We start from the raw sequence: 17,002 nt of genomic DNA, 5'->3' as shown, positions 1-17,002 counted from the left end.
ACAACTCTGTTTTGTCAAATACTAAAGTTCATGTGTTGGCCAAGGCATCTGCTTTAAAGATTTGAAACAGGTTTTATCAGCTTTCTCTTAGACTCATTTGCAATATCTTCAGAATTCAAGATTTCCCCTATCAGATGTAACATATAATTATTCAATTTGTAGAAAAACCATGGACCACAGGAAATACAAACTAGTTTGAAAACATTTTTTATTACTATTTTCCTAAATGTAAGCAAAAACTGATGGACATATAACCCACTATTACTTAAAGTACCCTTATTCATGACTTTAGAATATTAACAAGAATGCTTAGATTTTAGAAAAGAAACAATTAAACAGGCATTAATCTGAAACAGAAGACTGCGCTTTCCACCTTGCATTTTTTGAAGGACTCTTATCTTAAACTGTAGTTTACAAACTCAAAACACCATAGTCCCAATTATGGGCAAACTGCCTTTATGCTTCATTTACAATTGGGAAAACTGAGCCCCACATATACCCTACAAGCAATGTGGATTTACTAGACTTTACCTGATAAGGTAGATACACACTAAACACATCCAACACACTAAAAATCCCATTAACAAGAGTCACTCACTTTAATGACTCATAAAAATACACTGCAATGAAACGATGTGACAGAAAAATAGGGCTTATATAGTGATTTAGACAAAACTTCTACAAGTGATTATACTGTACCTTACAAGAAATATTAAAAGGATTCTTTGTAAGCTTATCCAATGTAACAGATCATAAGACATAGTGACTTCTGTAATTGCTTTACATAATACAACTAAAGTACAGCTGAAGTTAGTGTGTTGAAAAGCACAAAATACAAGATATTGGAGACAGATTTCAAAGACTGAAGCAGAACATAAAGGCCTCATTGCCATGTAGTCTGTGGAATACCACAGATATTTCATAAGTTAATAAATTTTCAGTGGCCCTTAGCTCCTGATTACATGAAACACAACAGTTTTGGGGGAAGAATTCAGTGTGCAGTGCAATCTGTTCTTTACTATTCATTTAACATCTTTTATATTTCTACACCTATACTGTACATATGGTACAGGGCTCTTAAGGTTCATATTTTCAAAATATTATGTGTAAGATGTCTGTAAACAGTGGATCCAAAAACATGATAAAGAAACTGTTGGCCAAAAGCAGCTTTTATGTCACATAATATTCTCTTAAATTCTCTGTAAATTAACCTTACTCCTTACTTCAATTGCGTTCATCACTCGGACATCCCACATGGTCTTAGATACCATGCAGTTCAGTCTGTGAAATGCACAGATGGCCTCTGGTCTCTCATCACAAATTACTGAACTAATTTCACTTGTGACCTGTATCAGTACTAGAGTCAAGCCAGCTGAAGCGAAAGGCTAGAAATCTGGGTTTACTGGGTCACACTGTTTTATGTTTGATGGAAGGTGAAGTTATCTGATTTGGGTGTAACTCACACAGAGGATGTAGAAGGAGGGCAGACATGACAGGGAACAATGTATTTGTTTTGGATTTCCTTCAGCAATCCAGGGCCTCCTTGGCCTCTGACACTTGGTCAAACAGTAAAGTAAAACACGTAAGTTACCCTGGGAACCAGCTGTGCAAAGTCGACGGCCTGCCTGTCAGGTTGAGGTTGTTTGCCTTGTACACTGTCAGGGTCTCGTGAACATATCCATGGGGATTGACATAGGCAGCCATGGGTCCACACAAAGACAGGCTGGAAGAGCAAAGAAGAAAAATCAGAACATTTTATATTGGTGGGAAATCCAATATAGGGCTTTTACAAATCCCAAACCTTAGGGCACTGAAGTCCCCTAGATATGGATTATGCTTTGTGCTACACAAAATTCCCACCTGCAGTTTTCTTAGCAGTAAATACTGTACATAAAAGTGTCTGCCAACTACCCCTCCGAAAGCCTCCCAGGCTCTGACAAACGTAAGTGGAGTGCACAATGCAATAGAATTCACATTCTAAGAACAGGCTTTTCAAACATTTCTACACAAAACAAGAAAAAAAAAACATAATAACAGTCCTTTAGGAAAAAATGAAAACAGCATGTACAGTAGTTCACATTTATTGACACTGCATGATGATTTAGTGATCAAAAGAGTTGGATAATAATGCATCGGAGACCTAATAACCTTAAAAAATGATTTCTACCACTAAATGTTTTCATCTTCCACTGTGTGGCTGTTTAGAGCAATTTGGATTTTATTATGTCTAAAAAATGATCAATGAGGTAACATCTTGAGGGCAAGGTTGATAATGTTTCCCATTCACTTGTCTCATAAACAAGCTTTTCTGTAGCTCGTCAGATCATAAAAAAAACTTCATTAAAATGATAAGGAACCCTTATATTCTAAACAGTTTTCATATAAAAACATTTATAGAAATACATTTTCAAGAATAGCATTTGCTGACTTACTGTTTTTGGGTTAGGGTAAAATAGGTAAATAAGGTTTACAAACACTTCAATGAGTACAATGATACTGGCATTTTTCAGAAAAAAAATACTTAAGAGACGCTTAACGCACTGTTGCCTGAACATTTAATCAACAAATAAACGGATACAGCATGTGAAGTTATATGAACCAACAGGTTTTCTGATGCATGATGGACTTTGAAGTCCTCTGCTGGTAATAATGGCAAACCACATAAATTATTGTGCACAGCAATCTTCAGAAAAATGAGGCAGAAATATTCCACCAGTGGGTAACTCAGTATCTGCTGAATGTTAAATATTCTCTAGAAATCCAGATATGTCTGAGGTTCTATTACCCACTACCTCCATTGTTTCCATCTTTAAATGTCAGGATGATTCATTGGTGATGTCTGTATTGCAGCATATGCCCCCCAGATATATAATTTAAGGAGTCTCTACCCCTGTTTTGTTTTGGCATATTGTGGAAAGCATCTTCAGTTTCTTTTGGGTTCAACTGTACATGTTCTCAGAGAAACTCTAAACCGTGGTTTTCCTTCAATTGCTTTACAATCCTCAGTTCTGTTCAGACAACTACCCAGCAGCTGTCCATTGTCAAGTAGCTACCTGAAAATATTTTGCAGACACAAGGACTACTGTACTCCTCCTATTCATGTTTAACATACTACAGGTCACAGCAGAGACAATACTGGCAGTAGGAAGAGTGATCATTTCCCAAAAGAAATACACTTCCAATATCCAGACTAACAGAAACACAGAACTGACATTGTCTGACCTGAGTGACTTAATAATTTGTATAGTGACAAAACAAAATCAAAGCCTTTCTATTGCTGTCAACAAAAGTCAAGACTAACACCCACATACAGTACATATAACAGAATCTCATTAATGAGCAAATTCAGTAACAAAAACTTTCACCCCATCATTTACTTTAATAAAGATATGTTACTTGGTACTTTTTAGTTATTTCTATGTATAGTATATACTTCTAAAAAATATACCCAACAGGTGCTCCACATACACATAAGGAAAATATGTTTTCCTCATACAAGCAGGAATTACTTGTACTATCACTTTAAAGACAGCCAAAGCCCCTGAAATCTCAGAGCATCATAAGATACTCTGCATGGAACAATGGTACAGAGGCCGCCACTTCACCTATCATTTTCCATTAAGCATTTGTCGCTTATTTGGTTTTATCACATTAAACACTTTCTTTCACCTTTGTTCCCCAGGAACTTGCTCATATTACATAATTACTCTAAATCGTGCTTGTAATGTCTTTTGCTATTTTCTCTTGAAAGAACAGTGGGCAGCTGGTAATCATTTCATTCTGAATAACAGTATAAGGTTTGAAAATTAAAATTGTTGTTTTTACTTTCCTGAAAAAAATTGTGGATGCCTAGATTTTGAAATCAAAAGAAAAATCCAAAATATGGTACTGTATATAGTGCAGTATCTTGAAGCTCTTCCTGAGTTACAAGGCACTGTAACCATTGACATTCTTAAACAACAGCAATGGATATTAAACCATTTTTGTATACAGTACATTTCTTATTGTTGTAAACCTAGACATACTTACGGATCTTTGAGAGTTATTTTATTATCAAGGTCCAGGGCTTCATAAAAATAAGCATGGTTACAAATGAAAGGGTGCCATTTTGCCCAGCTTGCATGTTTGGTTTCTAGTAGACGAATGTTTCAGGTATTTTATCAGTTCTTTTGAAATGGAAACCCAGAGCCAGCTTTATCCACAAGTCCAGGGCACTGGTTACAGGCTCAGATTTAACGTAACATCCCTGGACTTCAGTTCTATACCCTGAACAATATATCCAAGCATTTTCATGTCAATCGTATTGCTTCTTCACACTGCCAAGTCAAAGTAATGAATTTAAGTACTACAGTCCTCAAACTTTCTCATATGTTGCTTCTTCCAAGTCCAGCATTCCCCTCTGATATTTTAATTTCACGTTCTCACCCCTGGCATGTCTTACCTGGTCTATTCATTCCTGGATTCATTCTAGGTCCTCTTGTATTGCTTGTGGAGTTGTTAAACTATTTGAAATGCCACCTATTTGTGTATCATCTAGAATTTGACAGGTTTAATCACTGTTCTAGAGAACAGATTATTCATACTGATCAGGAGGAGCACTGAACCTAAACTGATCCCTGAGGTACCCCACTATCAATCTCACAGATGCTGAAGTAACACTCCTCATTAGTTGCCTATTTCCTTTTTAACCATTGTTTTTATCAATGTGCCTATACTTGGATTCCAGCAGCTTTAAGTTTGAGGATTAGAGTTTATTAGTCAAACTTTGTAGCACATTTTTGAGGTGCAACTTTGCATATCTATTAATTTCCAATCTAATTGATGTCAATCTAACTAGGATCTGTTTCATTCTGATATAGTCTGCATTTAAAAAACATTTTTCTTTATATTCTGTCCATCTTGATTTGTAATAAGCATTTAATAAGCAAATACTTTTTTCTTATTTCTACCTTCTAATTTACATTTTTCTGTTTATCTGGGTCACCTGAAAACAACAGATCATTCTGGGTAAGAAAGCCTATACAAACAATTTCAACTGCAGGATTTTCCCAGCATACAAAAGGAAAAAAAAAGAGTCTCCCAACAATATACTTGCGTTTGTGCTACATGTAGATCTAACAGCACAATATACAGTACTAAAGCAGAATTTTAGTATCCAAGATAGTTGGTCTGTACAGACACCTAACACTATACCCCTTGAGCTTTTATCTTGCTTGAGTTATGAAGATTCATAAAAATTAACTCTTGTAAATTCTTCTGCTTTTACACCATTTTTGTATAAACTGCTATCCCACCACCTTTGTGGTGATGACTGTCCCCCCAACTTGTGATACCCAGTAATCCATCACTCTGTAAGCAAGGATTCTGTAGCTCCTACAGTATTATAGTACTGCTGTTTCCAGTAACTTGTTGCTGTTTCTGTCACATTTATATATAACTCTATGGGCTTGGATGCGTGATTTTCTATGGCATCTCCCTTCAACAGTTGAGTTCTCCCCTTTGCTTGAGGCTTTGGGTTTTACAAAACTAAAACAAAGTGCATCTGAGGCTCTGGCTCCAAAGTGTCTACTTGCTACTGTCTAGCCAAAGGCCAACAAATAAACACCACTCAATCTGCTGCTTTCAGACACACACTGCTGTGCAAAACACTCAGATAGTTTGCTAGGTTGTTCTAACACTTTCATGCAGCGCTCTTCCTTCTTTATGCAGAAATAGTGTTCCTTTGAAATGTTAGACATTTTTAAGCTAAGCTCATCCTGAAAGTACAGTTGCAAGAAAACGTTTGTGAACCCTTTGGTATTACCTGGATTTCTGCATTAATTACTCATAAAAATGTGGTCTGATCTTCAACTAAGTCACAATAATAGACAAACACAATCTGCTTAAACTAACACAAACACACAAAAAATGCTTCTTGTCAGTACTGAACACATCGTTTGAACATTCACAGTCCAGGCTTGAAAAAGTATGTGAACTCTTATATTTAGTAACTGGTAGAACCTCCTTTAGACACAATAAAGGAGCACAGGGCGCTCACCCTGTGGTCCATGTGGGTCCTTATGCCCCAGTATAGTGACAGGGACACTATACTGTAAACAGGCCCCGTCTTTCGGATGAGATGTAAAACCGAGGTCCTGACTCTCTGTGGTCATTAAAAATCCCAGGGCGTTTCTCGAAAAGAGGAGGGGTGTAACCCCGGCGTCCTGGCCAAATTTCCCATTGGCCCTTACCAATCATGGCCTCCTAATAATCCCCATCTATCAGTCGGCTTCATTACTCTGCTCTCCTCCCCACTGAGAGCTGATGTGTGGTGAGCGTTCTGGCACACTATGGCTGCCGTCGCATCATCCAGGTGGATGCTGCACATGGGTGGTGGTGGAGGGGAGTCCCCATTATCTGTAAAGCACTTTTTTAACCATTTCCTTTTTAACCATTGTTTTTATCCATGTGCCTATACTTGGATTCCAGCAGCTTTAAGTTTGAGGATTAGAGTTTATTAGTCAAACTTTGTAGCACATTTCTGAGGTGCAACATTGCATATCTATTAATTTCCAATCTAATTGATGTCAATCTAACTAGGATCTGTTTCATTCTGATATAGTCTGCATTTAAAAAACATTTTTCTTTATATTCTGTCCATCTTGGTTTGTAATAAGCATTTAATAAGCAAATACTTTTTTCTTATTTCTACCTTCTAATTTACATTTTTCTGTTTATCTGGGTCACCTGAAAACAACAGATCATTCTGGGTAAGAAAGCCTATACAAACAATTTCAACTGCAGGATTTTCCCAGCATACAAAAGGAAAAAAAAAAGAGTCTCCCAACAATATACTTGCGTTTGTGCTACATGTAGATCTAACAGCACAATATACTAAAGCAGAATTTTAGTATCCAAGATAGTTGGTCAGTACAGACACCTAACACTATACCCCTTGAGCTTTTATCTTGCTTGAGTTATGAAGATTCATAAAAATTAACTCTTGTAAATTCTTCTGCTTTTACACCATTTTTGTATAAACTGCTATCCCACCACCTTTGTGGTGATGACTGTCCCCCCAACTTGTGATACCCAGTAATCCATCAATCTGTAAGCAAGGATTCTGTAGCTCCTACAGTATTATAGTACTGCTGTTTCCAGTAACTTGTTGCTGTTTCTGTCACATTTATATATAACTCTATGGGCTTGGATGCGTGATTTTCTATGGCATCTCCCTTCAACAGTTGAGTTCTCCCCTTTGCTTGAGGCTTTGGGTTTTACAAAACTAAAACAAAGTGCATCTGAGGCTCTGGCTCCAAAGTGTCTACTTGCTACTGTCTAGCCAAAGGCCAACAAATAAACACACACTGCTGTGCAAAACACTCAGATAGTTTGCTAGGTTGTTCTAACACTTTCATGCAGTGCTCTTCCTTCTTAATGCAGAGATAGTGTTCTTTTGAAATGTTAGACATTTTTAAGCTAAGCTCATCCTGAAAGTACAGTTGCAAGAAAACGTTTGTGAACCCTTTGGGATTACCTGGATTTCTGCATTAATTACTCTTAAAAATGTGGTCTGATCTTCAACTAAGTCACAATAATAGACAAACACAATCTGCTTAAACTAACACAAACACACAAAAAATGCTTCTTGTCAGTACTGAACACATCGTTTGAACATTCACAGTCCAGGCTTGAAAAAGTATGTGAACTCTTATATTTAGTAACTGGTAGAACCTCCTTTAGACACAATAAAGGAGCACAGGGCGCTCACCCTGTGGTCCATGTGGGTCCTTATGCCCCAGTATAGTGACGGGGACACTATACTGTAAACAGGCCCCGTCCTTCGGATGAGATGTAAAACCGAGGTCCTGACTCTCTGTGGTCATTAAAAATCCCAGGGCGTTTCTCGAAAAGAGGAGGGGTATAACCCCGGCGTCCTGGCTAAATTTCCCATTGGCCCTTACCAATCATGGCCTCCTAATAATCCCCATCTATCAGTTGGCTTCATTACTCTGCTCTCCTCCCCACTGATAGCTGATGTGTGGTGAGCGTTCTGGCGAACTATGGCTGCCGTCGCATCATCCAGGTGGATGCTGCACATGGGTGGTGGTGGAGGGGAGTCCCCATTATCTGTAAAGCACTTTGAGTGGAGTGTCCAGAAAAGCGCTATATAAGTGTAAGCAATTATTATTATTATTATTATTATTATTATTATTATTATTATTAATAACCTCCACCAAATGTTTCCTGTAGCTGCTGATGAGACTTGCACAACGGTTAGAAGGAATTTTAGACCATTCTTCCTTACGAAAAGATTCCTCCTTTCAGTTCATTTATATTTTTATGAAGCCTCAAGGAACAACTAACAATGATTCCATTAGATTTCATTGGTAAAGGTGATGGATTAGCCACAACAGCACTTCATATTGGTTGCTCATCTGCAGTTTACCTTGAATTATCACACATTTGAAGATTCCAATGAATGTAAATTACATTTAAATGTGACTGTAAACATTTTTATTTGTGAATAGAGAAGACTACAAGGGGATCTCAGATTTCTTCAGAATGTACAGTGAACCAAGAGCCAGAAGGTACAAGTGGAAATTGTGTGGAAGTGCATTTAAAACCTAGAACACGAGTTAATTCTTTACCCTCCTGGAGGGAGAAGCGAGTAAACTGTTTCAAGAAATGGCTGGATACAATCCTTAGACCAATTAACTATTAATTACCAAACGGGCTAGTCTAGCCCAGTGTCCACTCTCATTTGTAACGTCTCTTTTATGTTCTTAAGTTTGTCCCAACTAAATTGCTCAGACACCCTCAGGCAATGATCCAGACTTGTGGCAAAATGTATATGGTGGCAGTTGCAAGATCTTTTCGAGTTGGATATGTCCAACTGGTCTACAGGCACCCCTCCAGAGCTTACACTTCAGTTCAGAAGGTAGGCAGGCAAATGGTAAAGTACCACAGCCACAGTGGCTCATGAGGCTAGAGCCCATCCTGGATTCCACTGTGTTATTTGGAGAGATCACGTAACTCTCCCCTGGAGATAGTGGTACATCACAGGGATTACCACTCAGTAATTCTGTTGCCCTATACAGCTGGGTGGACTAGAGAAACTGGGTAAAGCATCTCACCCAAGGGTGGAGTGTTTGTAACGAGGTGAACCCAAAATCTGCCACTTATGAGTCTAATCGATTACGCACTATGATACATATCCACTAATTCAGTAGATATTTATGTAAAATCAAGAATAGTGCAGTGTACAAGCCTGTGATGTTTTGCATACTGACATTTTTTTCTCTATAAAAGATCCACAGGTTACTGCTATCCCCAGTACTACAGTACATAAACCTCACATATGCTGCATTTGTGGAAATGCTTTCAAAATGCATCATTTGGACAATACAGACAAACCATTCTGACTGCTACCCCAGTACACCTGTTGAAGGAACACAACTGTCCAGAAGAGAAGTAAAAAGGAATCACATAAATGGATCTCTATTTAGTTAGGGGAAAACTGTCACATGCCCTTCAAACTTACCTAAAAATTTCATTTTTTGTAGTTATCTCTGTGTCATGACATTGCTTACAACAAAGCGATGTGCACTGTGGATACAAAAAAGCAAAAAAATAATTGAGAATTAAGAAACAAACTTTGAAACTAATGTTAATTACATTATATTCAACTGTATTCATATATACTATGTATTATTAATATATATTGGTAGTGCACCAACAAACTTATTAATACATACATATTGTATAGATTGTTGGTGCACTTCATTTTGAAGGACTTTCATACCATTATAAGATGATCTCCATTGGAAATAATACAGCCAACAATACTCAAACCCAGGCTCCCCTTCATAACCAGATCAAGATTTTGCATTCTTACCCTGTCCATTATGTCCAGTTCACAGCGTAGTCTCTGGATGGCACTGCCTATTTTGAGTAGTTGTATACGCAGGGCATCGTCAATGGGCAGGCAAGCTGCCACTCTGTAAGAGAAATCTAGGCAAAGAGAGATTCCTGAAAGACTGGCACTGAAGATGACACAATGCCAATGATAGACACGCAGGCCAAACTGTTAGGAACCCCCACTAAATAACTATAGTTACTGCCCCTGGAAGTAGCAAGCACAGCTCAGAGGTTCTGAAATATTTGCGTCCCAGTTCCATGACTGTCAGTTGAGCAGGATCCCCTGCAGTTGTAACTGCGATGAGGATAAAGGTGTGAGGATTAGGAACTGCACCTTCTATCGGCACTCAACAGGATTTAGATTTGGAGATTGCTCTGGCTAGGGAAGGTTGAGGAATCATGTCTCATGCTCCTTAAGACATCTGGATATTACCCACCACTGAGAGTGTCCATTGACGGGACTGTGGGTTCCTCATTATTTGGGCAAAACAGAGTATTTGCCAAATAAATCAGTACTGAAAAGAAACCAAATTGAAAATAAGAATTGTAGCCACAGACATGAAGAACTGGTGACATTTCCCCTTGCAAAAGCACAAAAGGACATAATGTAGTCGACAAAGGGGTGAGAAAAAACTGGAGGAAGGAAGACAGGAGAGTAGTACCTATAGCGTTTGATGGAAGAGACTCATCTTTCAGATTTTCATCCCACTCATGTAGCTGTCTCTTCACTCTATCCATCAGAATTTCCTGATGAGAAAAACGTGAAACTAAATAGAAGGTTAAAGGTAAAACTTCACATTTTAAACCTTCATTACAGAAAACGACTAGCTTTTTAAAATGTCCCCTTTCCCCCCTCCAAGAAAAGCATCTGCAGGGCATGCTTTGCATATTGACAGTTAGAACTTCATGCATATGATTAGTCTGTCATTCTACACAACAGTCTGTATGCTTTATGTAAATATCTGTGTAGTTAGTAAAAATATTCTGTAGAATGTTTATGACAGGCTGTCAGGAAAGACTGATATTACAAAAGACCTGCCACTAGATGATTAATCGGTTAATGCTTGTAATCATCCACACTAGAGGTGAATAAGGTAATTATTGGTTAATTGGTAAAAGGGATAGAATTCCACATTCTATCCCTTTTGGGGGGGGCTATACCTTGCATGTGAAAAGCGGTCAAGCTTATAAATTAAGTTGATTTTTCATTCAGTTAGGCATGGTGGCACTAAATAGAACTGAATAATCAATTTTGCTACAGCTCAGAAGGCAAATTTTTTACAGCTCAGGACGATCACTTTCTTGCATATGTGGAGTTCCATTAGCATCAATAATTTGACCTGTAGAGAACAATTTCTCTGATGAAAAAACTCAGTAGAATCAGTGGGTGACAAGCAGCATGGCTTGAGATCCCCTGAAGAGATTGTAAGAACACATTCTTAGAATTCCACTGAGCCTCTGGATATTAGCATAGTGCCTCTCGCGACTGCACCATACTGAAAACATTTCTAGGTTCTACTATTACTCAGAAATGATAAAAGAGGTGGAATCTCATGTCCTTTCTTTGATGAATCCCTGAAATACACACATTTGCTATTACAGACGCTATGCCATGCAGCACGACCACAAAAAATAAATAATTCAATGATCAGATAATAAAGAACATCTCCTGCTACTTCCTGCTGTTCCTCCTCCAGACTACACACTGCTTTACTGTGAGCTTAACTACTAAAGCATCCTCTTGTTTTAAAATAGTAAACCCCATGTGCATGTATTCACTTCTACTCAAGCAAATACAACAGAGAACGGCAATCTTACTTTGCACACTTCCTACTGACCAATGCTGCTCAAACCATTAGAAACGAACAATACAGTCCATCCAAAAAACAAAGACATTCTTGCCTCTCAGTACACACTTCTTCATGCAACTAAAAGAATACTCTTGGTAAGAGTAGGGAGAGCATGACCATACAGCTGTTACAGGTGTTCGTACACTTTTTATTTCCTTTCTGGAGAAAGGACTTAAACAAAAGCATGATTAAAAAGATCTATGAAATGCATTATTTACAGATTATTTACAAGTATATTCTTCTGTAAACTGTACGTTTCTCTGAATGGCAGAAAAGTTGTTAAAACACAAAAATCTTTAGTTTTTTTTCGAACAGAAAATATTATTCCCATATGTACTGTAAGCTCCATTACAATCAGATATCCAACTAAAATAACTTTGTGAAGCCAGTTAAAAAAAAACAGGAAAACGGCAATAAATTATAAACAGTTTTCCACATTTTCCAAATTTGGTGAGAGAATCAGATAGTACCAGTTGTGACTGTGATGACTTCTACGAAGTGATGCTATCTGATTCCATTTCAGTCATTTCTGAAAAAGCATTTGATTTCTCAGAATTGTCAAATACCTGTACTTACCGAGTCATACAAGGAATACACCCAGGCAGGCCAAGATGTCAGATTTGCACAATGAAATTTTCTCTGAAAAAAAAAAACAGATTTTAAAAAGAGAACTTGAGCGGCCACTAACAAAAATTATTCACGATACCTAGTGCAGGTGGATCAGAACCTTCGAACAGCAGTTGAAGATATTTCTCCCTGCAAAGAGTAAGCTGACATTTTAAATGTCAGAAGTAGGTCTAGGTTTCTCTTTAATCCATAGGTTGGTAAAATCAGTTTGAGACACAAACCTTGTCAGTTCCTTCCCTGACAAAATCTGACAACTAAGGGAGGAAGAAGCTTGAGTCCCTGTGACAAATTAAGTTAGAAGGAAGTCTCATCCTATCACCGTTTTTACATGAAAGTACCACACCTCTACGGTAGTTACATTATCTTACCAGTAGGTTTTCAATACACTCAACAGACTAAGACATCACTAAAGAGAGGGAGGAAAATCACCTATGTAAACTGAGGTAATGGCAAAGTTATGGAAAATCACACAACTTTAAATTCCTAAACTCAAAATGAGTCCAAAGGGCATTTACAACACATGTACAATTTTCCGTACGTGTGTTCCTCTGTTTCATTCTTTCAGCCCACCAGTGAATTATTATTCTCCCCCACACATCCCAATAGGAAGAGAGACTGGCCATTTCTTCTCTTCTTTGATTTTGATGGAAAACTAGTGCCGCATTTTTGTTACACCACTTGGGGAACATCTGGATCCTTAGGGCACTGGGATATGAGAATCAGTCTTTTCACATCCGTCTTGTCTGAAAAAAGCCTTAATGAGTTCGGTCTGCATATGCTCTTCAAACATGGGTGCTGAGCCCTCTTGTCTTCTTTATCTAATGTGAACAAACTCATCCCTGTGCTTTGCAAGACCTTTAATAACAGAAGTGACTTTCTCAATAAATTAATATTTCACTATATTCCTTTCTGTGTGAATATCTTCAAAATAAATCCCCAAGAGCATAAATTAATGCTACACATGATATAACTAATCAGTCTGAATTTAATTAAAATTCATCTCGGCTTTAAATGAAAAGGCACAGAACAGTGCTTCCTAAGATAGATAACCATCAGTTATATTTAGTCTCTGCTTTGGCATGCATCAAATGAATTAATAATCTGAAGTTTTATTAACAGGTCAGGTTATTCTAAAATAAACATGAAAATCCCAAAGAACAGAAGTTCTTTATTAATCAATTTTTAAAAAGAAATATGGAAAAACTGACCAAAGACACCAAATACAAAAGGCATAAAAAGGGAGCTCACCCAAAAATCCAGAAATGGGGAAAACACATAATTAAACAAGTTCGGAAAACAATAAAAACCATTTGAACACTGATCCAAATGTTCAATAGGTTTGTAGACTGGAAATAGAAAGGAAGTCTGTCCTACCCAGTCTAGCAAGGTTATCAAACAGGTTAAAATAAAGAGAATTAAACTAGGAAAATATAACACATGTGAGGCAATATATCATATATAAAGGGTTACTGTAACCCTCCTGGGCAATCCCAAGAGACATTACTCAAGATGGCTTGCAGTATTCATTTGAAATGAGTGAGTAGATTATTTTATCATGGTGCCTCTGGTGTGAGATGTCAGGAGAAGGGGGCACATGAGATTATATCCATCGGGGCCTACAATAGTCAAACTCGCCCACTGGTACTGTATAGTTTGTGATTCATATTGATAAATGAATGACCAACAGATACTGTAGTTCTATTCCTATTCCAGATCAAATTTAAAAGAAAATGATGTATAAGAGGCTAGCTGGTGAGACTTGAACCCAGAATATGGAAGTGGCCCCTTATGAGTTATCAGAAACAAGTCGGCCTTTTAAAAAACATGATGTAGTTTTAGACACATGGATTTCTCCATCTGCTAAGAAAATGTATTGGCAAACAGTTTTATGTTCATGTTTTTATGCTTTTAACAGCAGTGTCAGCCTATGGCTAGAACATTCTAATGGGTCTGTCTTCACTAAGAAGCAAGATTAGAGCTCATTTTTCTTCTGTAAAAAAAACATCAAGTATGAAATGAAAAGGTTACAGTTTGGTATTAAAAGGATCACACACCGCAAAACAGCTCAGGTGGGATGCCAGGTGAGAGATTTCCCCAAGCGTGATGCTGCAAGAAGGCCTCATTCTGTTGTAATAAAGCATCAAAATGTACTGGTTCCGTGGAACCAAATGAAATGTGTAAGCAACAGGGTGACAATCAGATAAGAGTACTAGAAAAATATCAGGATGTAATGCACAACAAGGACTGAGAGGCAGCAAGCACTGAGAAACAAAAATGTCATCAGTACAAGAAAATGTTTTCTAACTGCATGAAAAATAAAATCTTCCTCACCGTTACTTCTCAGTGGCCAAGTATTTAGATGTGTGCATTTACATCTTGTGCAAATTGTTTAGAAGCATTTAATGGCATAGGGAAAAGACTGCTCCTGAGAAATGAACTACTCAACCCCTGAGCATGCAAAATGGAATGTATAGCTGTAATCTGCCCAACACTGAGGTTCAAATGTGGCTCAAAAGGAGTCTCCTGTTATCCTTGCTAGAAGCCTTAGCTGGACGTCTCCACTTAAGTTCTTCTAATTACTCCCATAACATTTCAGAGAAAGCATAGCTAACTCCATGTCTTAATGGCCTGAGTCACATTTTACTGAAATTGACTAACCCTTAAAGCTGACCCGATTCTTTCTCCAGATAATAAGTTCAATTAGGTAATTGAGATCATATTTGTAACTGTAGTGATCAATAGTACTGATGAACTATTGAACTATTAAGGTAGCCGACTACTGAATTCAGTCCATTTTTACATTAAAGCAACAGTAATATTCTCGCTCCAACTTTTCAATGATTTCCAATTTCAGGGTACCGAATGCCACATTTTTACCATGGACATCACATCTCTGTACACCGTCATTCCCCATAATGACGGCCTTACAGCCCTCAAGCACACGCTGGACAAACGCACAGTGCTTGATCCACCCACCCACACCCTGATACGCCTTGCAGAATTGGTCCTCACACTGAACGCATTCTCTTTCAATAATCTTTTTTACCAACAGGTCAGTGGAGTTGCCATGGACACCAGAATGGGACCCAGCTCTGCCAACATTTTTGTCGGCTGGGTAGAGGAACGCTTCTTCGCTTCCTACACTGGCTATGTCGGTACCGCCACTAGCTCCAACGATCAACTTGAGTTCTTCCTGCACCATTTCACCAACTTCCACCCGTCCCTCAAATATACGGTTAACATATCTTCCACCACTCTTCCGTTTCTAGACATCCACTTGTCTATCAACTACCCCCGACTGTCCACTTCAGTTTATTACAAACCCACGGATTCACACAGCTACCTCCTGTACAGCTCATTTCACCCCAACCACACTAAAAACTCTCTTCCTTTTTCACAGTTCCTTAGGTTACGACGATTATGCATCGACGACATCGACTTCGAGAACCAAGCCCTCAAAATGTACTCATTTTTCATCAACAGAGGATACCCCAGCAGTGTGATTGACAGGGCCCTTGCCCGAGCCAAAAACACCCCCCGGACCATCAACCCGATCAGGAACTCCCGCTGTAACAACCGCATTCCTTTGGTGCTTCCTTACCACCCTAACACACTTCCTATCCCCAGGACCATTAACCAGAACTTTTCCATCCTACAGGATGATCCCTCCATTGGGGCCCTCTTTTCTGATCGCCCTATCATCTCATATCGCCGACCACCTAATCTGCGTAACCTCCTTGTTCACAGCTCCCTTGACCGCCCTCAACAACCATCCACACCAGGCACTTTCCCTTGCAACAGAGCTCGCTGTATCACCTGCAAGTACACAGCCACCACCACACTCATTCAAGGCCCCTCAGGACAATTCCGGATCACCCAGACAGCATCTTGTACCTCCAGCAACCTTATTTACTGTATCTCTTGCAGTAAATGCCCAGCCATCTACATTGGAGAAACAGGAAGGAGACTCGGAGACCGCTTCAGAGAACACGTCAGGGCTGTGAAGATTAAAGATCTCTCCAAGCCCATTGTTTCTCATTTCACCTCTGACGGCCACGACCACTCTAATCTCTCCGTCTGTGTTCTCAAAGACGGTTTTCCGAACTCATACATCAGAAAGACCACCGAAACTAAAATTATTCTGCAGCTAGGATCACACATTCTCCCTTCCCTTAACGACAGATTACTGTTCTTTTAAATTTTCTCCATTCATTGGAAGTTTCATTTCACACCTCTCTGCACCCATTCTGACTTCATACCTCTTGATTGGCCTCTCTTTCTGTCCCCTGCTCCCGCCTCTCACTCCTCCTCCCTCCCAACCTTTGTTCTCCCGCTACTTTACCTTTGCCTACTGCCCTGTCTCTCTCACACCCGAAGAAGGCTCCACGGCCGAAACGTTGTGTTCTCTTTCTTCTTTTTTTCAGCATGGAATAAACCTATTACTTGTTCCTTTACAGTAATATTCTTCCTACTACACACTCCCACACTTTCCTCTCAAACCTGACAACGCCTTAACAACCAAAAATTACGTAAGACCTACATTAATTCCAATTCTAGAAAATGTTTAGGAAGAAGGATACTGCACTTAAAAGACAATTCTTCCACACCGAGACAACAGCTTTCTA

At 38.7% G+C, this 17,002-nt stretch overlaps 1 protein-coding gene across 2 annotated transcripts in view; it reads right to left on the bottom strand.

Moving 5' to 3' along the window:
• The window catches only part of crbn (cereblon), a 30,288-nt gene that overhangs the window by 2,776 nt on the left and 10,510 nt on the right, over positions 1-17,002 (bottom strand). The window contains exons 6-11 of one of the 2 annotated variants that reach the window (XM_088636461.1): positions 14,432-14,527; positions 12,327-12,389; positions 10,563-10,647; positions 9,878-9,993; positions 9,524-9,588; positions 1,592-1,723 (exon numbers count right to left, since the gene is read on the bottom strand). In XM_088636461.1, the coding sequence (XP_088492587.1) occupies positions 1,592-1,723; positions 9,524-9,588; positions 9,878-9,993; positions 10,563-10,647; positions 12,327-12,389; positions 14,432-14,527 (557 nt within the window). The remainder of the gene's footprint in view (positions 1-1,591; positions 1,724-9,523; positions 9,589-9,877; positions 9,994-10,562; positions 10,648-12,326; positions 12,390-14,431; positions 14,528-17,002) is intronic. The other variant, XM_088636462.1, reaches the window with a different exon arrangement.

The sequence above is a fragment of the Lepisosteus platostomus genome, chromosome 6 (assembly GCF_059453375.1).
Source record: "Lepisosteus platostomus isolate fLepPlt1 chromosome 6, fLepPlt1.hap1, whole genome shotgun sequence".
Lineage (NCBI taxonomy): Eukaryota > Metazoa > Chordata > Actinopteri > Semionotiformes > Lepisosteidae > Lepisosteus > Lepisosteus platostomus.
Note: the sequence above shows the minus strand (reverse complement) of the source record. Positions and strands in the feature narration are given on the sequence as shown.